The sequence below is a fragment of the Microtus ochrogaster genome, unplaced genomic scaffold, assembly GCF_000317375.1.
Source record: "Microtus ochrogaster isolate Prairie Vole_2 unplaced genomic scaffold, MicOch1.0 UNK4, whole genome shotgun sequence".
Classification (NCBI taxonomy): Eukaryota; Metazoa; Chordata; class Mammalia; order Rodentia; family Cricetidae; genus Microtus; species Microtus ochrogaster.
Genome location: NW_004949102.1, coordinates 1,574,450 through 1,584,750, shown reverse-complemented (window position 1 = coordinate 1,584,750; position 10,301 = coordinate 1,574,450). Strand labels below are relative to the sequence as shown.

The 10,301-nt window shown below is 37.1% G+C and overlaps 1 protein-coding gene across 1 annotated transcript; it reads right to left on the bottom strand.

The window, feature by feature from the left end:
* Window positions 1–313: 313 nt before the first annotated feature.
* LOC101997681 (hyaluronidase PH-20-like) lies at window positions 314–9,723 on the bottom strand. Its single transcript, XM_013353246.1, has 4 exons — window positions 9,617–9,723; window positions 4,226–5,373; window positions 3,684–3,776; window positions 314–845 (listed from the first exon to the last, which is right to left on the bottom strand). The coding sequence occupies exons 2-4, from the start codon at window positions 5,186–5,188 to the stop codon at window positions 399–401; spliced, it is 1,503 nt and encodes a 500-aa protein (XP_013208700.1). The 5' UTR covers window positions 5,189–5,373; window positions 9,617–9,723; the 3' UTR covers window positions 314–398.
* Between the last annotated feature and the right edge of the window lie 578 nt (window positions 9,724–10,301).

The following is a 10,301-nucleotide window of genomic DNA, read 5'->3' as shown; positions in this document are numbered from 1 at the left end:
CAAAGTTATAAAATTCCTACCTCTGTAATTGGATTGACTAGCACACTCCAAACATACCTTTTTACATAAAGAATTTTTATCTTAATACTCACTTGATCATTTTTGAAATTGTGACAAACTACTAATAAAGGCACTCATTTATAGTAATTTGATTTTATTCAATTCTCCTCCTGAGATCAAAACCATTATTCAAGTATGGCTTCCTTGGTTGTTACCAGTCTTTATTAGAAGAATAGACATTTTTCATTTAAATATCAAAATAGAATCTCAGCTGTTAAAATAGAATCCCATTTTTCATTTCTGAGTTAGCACAAGACTATAACAAATATTTCAAATGCTAGGAGCAGATATAACTAAGGGACACCCACTGATACCTGCCCTAGGAAATTCAGAGGCCCCTAGAGCAGATGACAGAGCATGTGAGTGACAGTGGTGAAAAAAAGAAGGTTTTTTCCAGGTAGGAGATAGAACGCTCGGTCAGGATCTACGTGGGTCTTTATACAAATATTGTTGCGAGTGCACACATTAACATTTTCCACCCTTTCAATATCAGGTCTCTCCTTACAGTTCATGTTGGTATAACAGGTGCATTTAAAATGCTCAGAAAAGTACTTCAGGTCGCCAACTCTAGGGTTGCCAACCACTTCGAACTTCTCATTTTTCGAAATAATTTCTAAGTTCTTCGGATTCAACTGAATATAGTGATTTGAATTCTTGTCTTTCCTTGTACAGATGCCTCGATGGTTGCAAAGTGTTTGACTGCACATTTTGGCTGCTAGGGTGACGTTGATTATGTATGGATACAGGATAGAGTTCGCGTATTTGTGTAGGGCTGGACAACCTGTCTGTAAAATAATAAGGCCGTCAGTGAGGGCAGAAAGGTTCACGTTCCTGTGTGAACAGATATCTTATAGTAACTCTTAAAATCAAATGAAGCATCTGACTGAACAAGTGACACAAATGCCCATTTTCACTCAGACAAGGAAGGTTATTCCAACTATATTTTAACATTTGCAAGTTCTGTAAGTCATTTAGTGCTGCAGAAGAATTGGTTAGTTGAGGCTTAACCTGCCCCAGACTTCATCTTTCCCAATAATTCATAAATTAATCAAGAGTATGGAATTTCACAACTGTTAGACTCGGACTTTGAGGTTTGCTTGCCCGACAGTAGTATCACCTTCATGAATAACCGTGTCTGCCAACCTAGCGAGCCTCAAGTTTTGCAGATCTTGGGTTGCTCTCTGGATCACATAAGGAAAATTGGCTAACTTGGTCCTGCTTCAGTTTCATCACTTGTAGAGCAGGAATGATTTTGCTGGCTGCCTCACAGGGTTATTGTGAAGACAACTAATAAAACGTATGTATATGAGATTTCACATTTCTTCAGTTAACCCTCAATAGATCATAAGTAATTTTACCAATCAGTTAAACATAATTAAACAGATTCAAAACTGATGTCTCAAAATGATAAAATATGTTCAACTCTGTACCTTGTAGCTAAATGTTACACAGTCAAAGGCGTGCATGACAGTTCTTTAACAAATTGTGTACGTAAGAGAGATGAAGGGCAGAGTGGTCCATCTTAACATCACTGTTCTTAAACTTGGTCAGAGGTCATTAAAAAAAAACATTGTTGATTATGATCTGTAGTGATCAACAGTCCTACTGAATGAGGCAACTGTGGTAGCACATTGACAGGAAGAGCAAAGGCTCTTTGCAGCTGACTTGGATCTATTGGCTATTTTCTTTGTATTGAGACTTTATTTTTGGTTCAGTAATGACCTGGAAAAGATATCTCCGTTCTGTCCCCAGAGCCTGTGACTGTGTGAGCTTACAATGGAGGAGACTGTGGATAAGGTTAGAAGCCAAAAAGGGAAGTAGCTGAAATCGAGCCTGGAGAGCCAGCTACCAAGAAGCGTTCCACCATGGTTCTGCTTCAGTTCCAACTTCCAAGTTCCTACCTTGAGTTTCTTCCCTGTAGTCCCTCAACAGTGGACTGTGGTCAGGATGTATAAACCAAGCAAATCCTTTAGCCTGTAAGTTCTGGTCAGAGTGTTTTCTCACAATAAAAACCAAACTAAGAAAACTAGCATAGCAGGTTCATATGAAGCTCTTCTAATATTCCATTTGTGTGGAATGCTGTATATTTGCATTTTACATGTGACTGACTTCTTACACGTGACACTCTGGTTTTACATAATTAGAAAGTAACTATTCAAGATACTTTCTTTGTAGACTCAAATCTCTGTGTTAGCTGCTTATAAAGCACCAATATTTTAATTTTTGTGTAGTTTTTCCGAAACACTATTATATTCTAAGAGTTTATGGTCTATGCTAATATTCTTAAATATTATATTCTCAGCGCTAATGATACATTTAAAAGTTATACCAAGTTCAAGGAGTATTGGAGCTATTTTCAGAGATAAGGATGAGACAAAAGGCAGATTGTGGGAATGAAGATTATTTGAAAGTCATCTTTCATCTTCTCTATGGAAAGATTGAAACTGGCAACCTAAAGGTGCTATATAATTAAACCCACACTGGCCAATTTCAAGTTCCCAACCAATAACACTGAATGCAGAGTTGGGAACTGAGAAAGCTACTATTTCATAGTATGGAAGTATGATGTGAAAAGCATCCATTCTAGAGTGTTCCACCGATGCAGATACAACAAATATACACAATCTCAGGTACTGGGATGGACATGAAACAAAATAATTGGTGTATTGTAAGCATTAGTTATTTTTGTACTTAGTGAAGTTTATTTATCTTTTGATTTTTAGTAATGACCATGTTTAATAACTGCCTCACAAGAATCCCAAATATTAAAAAAAAATACACATCTCATAAGGTAGGACTGGTAGAACTGGTTTTATCACACCACAGGATCCGATAAAGCGGAGTGGAAGGAGATAGCTTACTTGATACTTTTTGTGTGTCAATTTTAACAACTAGAAAAAGGGTATGGACTGGCTGCTAAAGAGGCTAAGAAGACCCTTCATGTGAAAGTATAAGTACCTGGGATTTATTCTCATAACCAACTTCCAAAAGCCAAGTAGAATATCATGTGATTATATGCTCATCACTAGGAAGGCAGAGACAAGTAAATATATTTTGGGCTTTTTGGCCAGCCAATAGAGCCAAATTGCTAAACTCTGGGTTAAGTGACCGACTCTCTCTTAAAAGATAAGGTGGACAGCAATCAACACTGCTTTTGTGTCCACACACACACACACACACACACACACACAATCAGCCTCGGCTTAGCAATGTTAAATTCACATTTATTGACACATACACATATACGCACAAGTATATATGCCCAGAAACTCTTTCTTTTATTCAAGAAATTTATAAAATGATGACAATTCTTGATATGAGGAATTAAATTCTAGAGACCTATTGTCTGACATTAAAGCATCATGTCAGAAAACTGAAACTGTAGTCCTGGTTGCTACTTACAACACGGAGCCTAGGGAACGCCAGTTAATCCCTTTGAACATCTGATTCCTCAAGACAGGTACAACATTTTCTACTTCATAATAAAAAAATGTAGTATATCTTAATTTGACAAATAGTAAGCATTTACTTATGGCCAAGCATAATGCTAAAATTCTTAAGACAAAGTCCTCAAAAATCATTAAGGATAGAATTATTTTCTATTTCATATACCAATACCTTACCTGTACACGTTGTGCTATAGATATAGAATCCCATATTACAACTCCACTGGTCCCCAGAGCAACAGCTTCACCAATAGTGTTCACAAGGTCATTCTGATAAAGGTGATACAAAGAGTTAGCAGGGAGTAACCAGTGGAGGCATTTACGCAGGACAGATTCACCAAGCAGAGCATGCTGACCTAGCAATAATGCTTTAAAAACTAATACACTCTTTAAATCTTTTACTCTGGCATTTCTTTACTATATATATTTAATGCTTTCTGCTAGAAAAAGACCCAGATTCCAAGAAGAGGAGGAGAAAAAGGAGAATGGTTAAAATATTTTCTACATTTTGCAGTACTTTCATGGCTGCTAACAGACCATATGACTATATTAAACACTAAAAATGTACTAATTTTGCCTTCTTCAGAGAACATAGAACTACTGATGTCTGTATTCCTAAATGATACATAGAGCTGAATTACACTTTTGAATAATATTGCATTCCTGTTGACACTATTTCTGCACAAAAGCACATAGCTATAATTCTTTGATTTACTCACAAGAGAAAGGAACTCCCATATCCGATCAGAGAAAACAACACGTGTGTACAGAAAAACAGGAAGTGGATTTTTTTCCTCACGCACTTTAGACATCCTGATGCCTTCCACTACACGGTAGCGGTTGAAGAGTTTTGCATTTGGCGATGATTTCAATTCTCTCTTCAGATAGGTTGCTGGGTAAAGAGCTGTGCTTTCTTTCCATATCCAGCCAAGATTATTATTTCTCTCTATTTCTATATTAGGACACTTTCCTTTGTATCCTGGATCTAGGTAATTTTGATAATTATAGCAATCAGGAAAAAGAAAAAAACCCCAGAAGTATTTTGGTCGAAGTTTTTTCCCCAATTTTAATGTCTCTTCCATATACTTTCTTCCTGCCGATTCAAATTGTTCTTTGGCTTTTATGTTGGCTTGTGCAATGTTCATACCTGGATTTTGGGTCCGTATCAACTGAATAGACTTATTCTTATAAATGTCCTTTGGTGTCCAGTTTCGTTCCCAGGTGGGCCTCCATTCTTCCCAGTCAATGACAGCTAGGCCCAGTTGGTCTACTGGAATGTAATGCTTGATGTCAGTCTTAGCTTTGTCCAAATGCTCCTGAAAATTCCCCGCCTGAGGTACTCCTCCAAACACTTCCCTTTGTTTCTCGTCTATATGCGGATACTTTCCAAGTCGGTCAATATAGAATATTGTGACAGCCTGCCCTGTGGCATTTTTCCGGGGACTTCCAGTTAAAGAGAAGAAACTCATATCCAATGAGTGATTAACACTTCCAATACAAGCTTCAGCTGGAACATTCCAAGCCCAAAGGAAAGTCTCATTTGGCATAAGTGGTGCAGCCCTATAATCCACCGCCAAGGAACATGGACTCAAAAGGAAGATTATTACCACGACCTGGAAAGTACCCTCAGACTCAGTAAAACTCTTCCTAAAGAGGTGCTTAAATCTCAACTCTCCCATCATCGAGACTAATTACTGTGCAAACACTGATTTCTTCTTACACGATTAGGTTTGTACAGTATTTGGTGCAAAAGGTAAGAAAGATAGAGATGAAGTCCACCATGACAGTGTGATGATTGCTTTATGTTGAAGATTATACGTCCTGAGTCACATTTCAGGAATATTTTTGCAGCACGTTCAATCCAGAACTGAAAAAAAAAAGACAAATATGGACTTCATTGTAGCAGGGATAAGAGCTTTAGCAAGTCCTCAATGTTTTATGAGGAGAACTTAATTTCAAAAGGAAGAAGGTCTACTATTGTGTTAAAAGCAATACATTTTTTCTCTTCTGTATGAAACAAAATCAGTAACAGTCAACATTCATCTTCAAAAATCATCCCTGATCCCACACAGAACTGAATGTAACACTTTCTCTTTTATTGTGTATATAAAATATTGTATCTAGCAATGCTTTAGTGAAAACAACCTGAATAAAGATAAATTCTTATGTGTTGGTCTTAAATGACCGCTCTGTAATGATCGACTAAATTTTGAAAACAACCTTTCACAGAATTAAATACTTTTTCAGGTATGAAAGAAATTATTTTTTAACTTTGGAAATCATAAAACTCAATGCACTCACTTAGATTGAGGGAGTCTCTTGAAGTCAGTCATGAAAACATAGACACACAACCAAAACTGCAGCCAAGAAGTTGTACTTATGAGTATAGCGTAATGATCAAAGAAAAAGAGGCTATCAAGTTGAGAATGAGGGGACACACGGAAGCAGTTATGGGAGAGTATTTGGTAGAGACTGGAAGTAAAAAAGTGAAGGGAAAAGTGATGTCATCATTTTAGTTAAAAATCAATAAAAATTGGAGATTGCGCATTACTAGCACACTGATCCCAAAGAAATACGTACCCGGAGTCTTGATCTAGATAATGCAGAGGTGTTTGGGGATAATATCAATAAGCAAAGTCTTCATCAAAGACTGAGATTAAAAAAGAAAAGAAAAGGAGAAACTTCTTTAGCAGAAATCATTTCAATTTGTAGAAATTTAGGGGAAACCTATACAGTTGTCTCTCTCTCTCTCTCTCTCTCTCTCTCTCTCTCTCTCTCTCACACACACACACACACACACACACACACACACACACACACACACACACTTATCACTGGTTTAGGTCCTCATACTTCCAGATATAATAATCTAGATATGTTAGTTAGACAATTAAAAAATAATCAGTAGACTCTGGGTTATCAGATATTTGTGGAAGTTATCACCACAAAATAAGGGTGGAGCATCTGTATTTACAATAAATCACACACTAGTAGTACTCAAGAGATTGCTCTGCTGCTGCTTTAACCTCAAAAGAGATCCTTGGTAGTTTGTTGACAGAAAACAGGAGAGTGAAGTGCCCCCATCACAGATGGTTTAACCAGACTTTCCACGTTGAGAACATCTTTAGACAAATCTAACTAGAAAGAATACTTCAAAGCTCGGCCTAAATATCACTTCTTCATCCCAGTCATTGCAGATAAGACAGAGCTAATAACAAACATGATGACCCAAGAAAGTGCCAGTCTATTTATAGCACTTTTTCAAATTTAAGATCTTTCCTGTCAGGGGCATACCTGCCACAAATTCAATTGAATAGTCATAATGGCCATTTCAATAATAATAATAAAAATAATAACTGAACTATACTAAGGTGGAATAAATTGTGATGGAATGATCTAGAGTAGGGGGCACCAAAGTGTGAAAACAAACGATAAGGGTGCTATTCTATGGATGCTTTTTATTAGTTATCCCGTGTTGGTAATCCAAACTTTCTGGTTTTTCCTCAACTCTTGCACAGTGACCCCTAGGAAGAAAGTTTATGGATTCTGAAGGGGCCACCAACTGAGTGTCTTCTCATGTAATGTAATTTGACATGAGTTAACAATAGGTAGAACCCACAAACTGGCATCTCAGTTACGATCAGGGATCCTCTACTTCAGATGACAGTCACAACAGGCAATTTTGATCAGCCAGCTACACAGAAGGCTTTACAGCCCTCTCCTTGTGCTTCCCTCTTAAAGTGACTCAGAACTCAAGAAAACAGGTTTAAGGATCTATCATAACAGACGTTACAAAAGATGGATGAAGAGATACTTAAGATCCTATTGGGAGAGGCAGGAAAAAGCTTCATACTTTTTCCCCCCAGGATTCTCTATTGACCTGAGTCCTGAAGCTCCCAAACTCTGTTTTTTCAGGTTTTTATAGTGACTTTATTTTTGAATAGTTATGATGCAAGCATCAGTAACTATGCCAAAATGAGATTATACAAGATAGAAATGATCAAATGCCTATAAACAGGGAGGAGGAAAGTAGGCAAGGATTGTCATTCTCCATGGCCTCTTTGGGGAATCTTCTCCCAAATGTAATGCGGAACAGGACACTTCCAAAAAAAGGTTAGCCTTGTGATCTCTAATTATATAAAGGGAAATCAGAGAATATTACCAGTTCAAAAGCAAAGCCGAGGGACAATTAGAAAGTCTGACTTATAGCAGAAAGGAAGCTGTGAAGTGAAAGCTAACAATGAAAACCAAAATTTATGTCTTATAATGTCATAGTTAGGTACACATCTGTATTGTACTGAGGTATTCATTTACGTGCGCTGAGTAAAAATACAAAATACATATTTATACTGTTAAATCAAACAAATCACTCTGATTACCAAAATTTTGGAAGCTGATACATTTAAATTTGAATCCTAAAAGCTTCTTACTTATTCAATTAATGACCAAAAACAAGCCGCTTACATGTCTCAAGAACCAAAAAAAAAAAAAAAAAAAATCATTCAAAGAATTCCATGACGTAAATATCTGAACCACTGTATTAAACTAAACAAGCGTTTCTGATAGGACCACCGGACTCAGTCTCAGTGTTAGCTTACCCAAACTACTAAACTTCAGTAAGCTTTATGCTTACTTTCTTAACTTCAAAATACAGCAGTAACTGGGCATCTGGGGTTAATAAGATGTTCAGTAGTTTAAAAGCGTGTACCCTATTGCTCCAACTCCAAGGGATATAACACCTTTCTTCTAGGCTGCATAGGCACCCACACTCGTGTTAATATAGAGACCAAAAAGACTTACATGAACATAATTTTAAAATAAAAATAAAATGTATAACAGAATAACAATTCATAGGTTTACTATGTTAAAATAATGTACATAACACATTCAGCCTTCTACCTGTGAAAGGTTCAGAACACACTACCCTAAACCACAATGAACTAAAGATTATTGAGCAAAAGCATATGACAGAAAACTCTCTGGTATACCCCAGGGCCAAATATCCATTACATAGATGCTAAACTCTCTGTTCTAAGAACACATTTCATAACTGGACTAGGAATGACTGTTAAGTCAGTACCGAAAAACTTACTGCACAGTCCTTACTATCAACTGGTTTCTTTTTTTAAAATTTATTTATTTATTAAGGATTTCTGCCTCCTCCCTGCCACTGCCTCCCATTTCCCTCCCCCTCCCCCTATCAAGTCCCTCTCCCTCATCAGCTTGAAGAGCGATCAGGGTTCCCTGACCTGTGGGAAGTCCAAGGATCGCCCACCTCCATCCAGGGTTTCTATAGGTCTCCTGGTCATGTCCCCACGCTTTGCTTCCTCTAGAAGTTTCCCTGCTCTCATTTGTTTCCTCATAATTATTTTTTGCTTAGAAAGCGTACTAGGATCTTGGTCATGGACATTTCTTTGGAACTTATGAAGGTTCCCATGTACATGAAAAAAGCATTAAAGAAAGGTTTTGCTTTGCTCCTATTTACATATTTATCAGTTCACTTCATCAAGATCCCCCGATACAGAACTTCAGACACAAAATAAGGCTTGTTTATCTTGCTTTGGTTCTAGCAGAATGGGTTACCATCGCTTGAGATACAAGGTTTAGTCCATACATGGCAGCTGACATTTTGGAGACACCAGAGTCAGCAAAAAAAAACAAGATATCTTTACTACATCTGCCTCCCAGAGCTCTGTAGAGTATTGGCAATTAAAGCAAAGTTGTTACTGGAGCATGCACACTTCCTCAAGAGGAAATTCATCTATTTGTTCTATCCTACCTGCAACCGTGGAGTCTGCTAATCATATCTGGAAACCTGTGGATTTTTAATCTCCTCTGATAGTCCAATCACAAATGAACATAAAATGTCTATGAATATTCAAATCATGTTGGGTTGAGGGATGAAAAGCAATTGATTCTGCCCTAGTATTCATATTCTGACCAAATTCTTTCAACATTCACTGACACATAACTACATTTCTGGAGGTCACCACAGACCTAAGGGAACCAAAAGACAAGTAAATATCAAGAAGTTTATAAAAAGAAATCATGCATTGTTACCTTGCTGGAAAGAACCTTATAAAGACCTGCCCACTATCTGCATCTCCTACCTCACAAAGGAAACTCTTCTTCATTCACGTGAACCATAGCTAACCTAAATCTACTCCAGTCCAGCACTCCTAAAACTGGTAAGGAGAAGACCATACCTACAAGTGACCTCATAGTTTAGATTTCACGGCAAATTCTAAGGTCCTAGAAGCAAATGACATCACAAAGCAGAGAGATACTCCCAAGATACTTTATTTCCACCTCTTTCCCCCTACATTCAATTCTCCCATACTTATGGAAGAAATTTTTTTAAATAAAAATACTATACTTTTTCACGTTTGCTGCAAACCTGACAGATAATTACCCATTTGAATCTTCTCAGCTTTCCACGTGTTCTTCCACTATGGGCTCACTTTCAGACATGTGACTTTCCTATTAACTTTATTTTTTCCTAAGTCAAGCATGAAATTGATAAAATTGCATCAGTTTCCAAACCTCAAATCCTATTAATTTATCAACTTGATAGTAATTTTAACTACTATGGAAAAATTTGAACTAGTTTTTGGATCTTTGAAGGTGAACATATGGTAGATGTATCATAGAATACCAAAAATAATAAGAAAAACTAGATGGCGTAGAACAAAATCCCTCTAGATTTCTTTCTCGTGAGCTCTCTTCATGCCATGGGAAAACTCTCTGAAAGTTCAAGGGCTATTCCTTGATCAGAGGCAGTGGGAGCATACTTTT

Bases quoted from the DNA above. Each gene is read 5' to 3' on its own strand.
- LOC101997681 (XM_013353246.1), bottom strand. From the start codon at position 5,188: ATGATGGGAGAGTTGAGATTTAAGCACCTCTTTAGGAAGAGTTTTACT. The intron at 3,777-4,225 runs GTGAGTAAATCA...CACCTTTATCAG, and splicing joins TATGGGAGTTCCTTTCTCTT to AATGACCTTGTGAACACTAT. The intron at 846-3,683 runs GTAAGGTATTGG...ATTATTTTACAG, and splicing joins CTATAGCACAACGTGTACAG to ACAGGTTGTCCAGCCCTACA.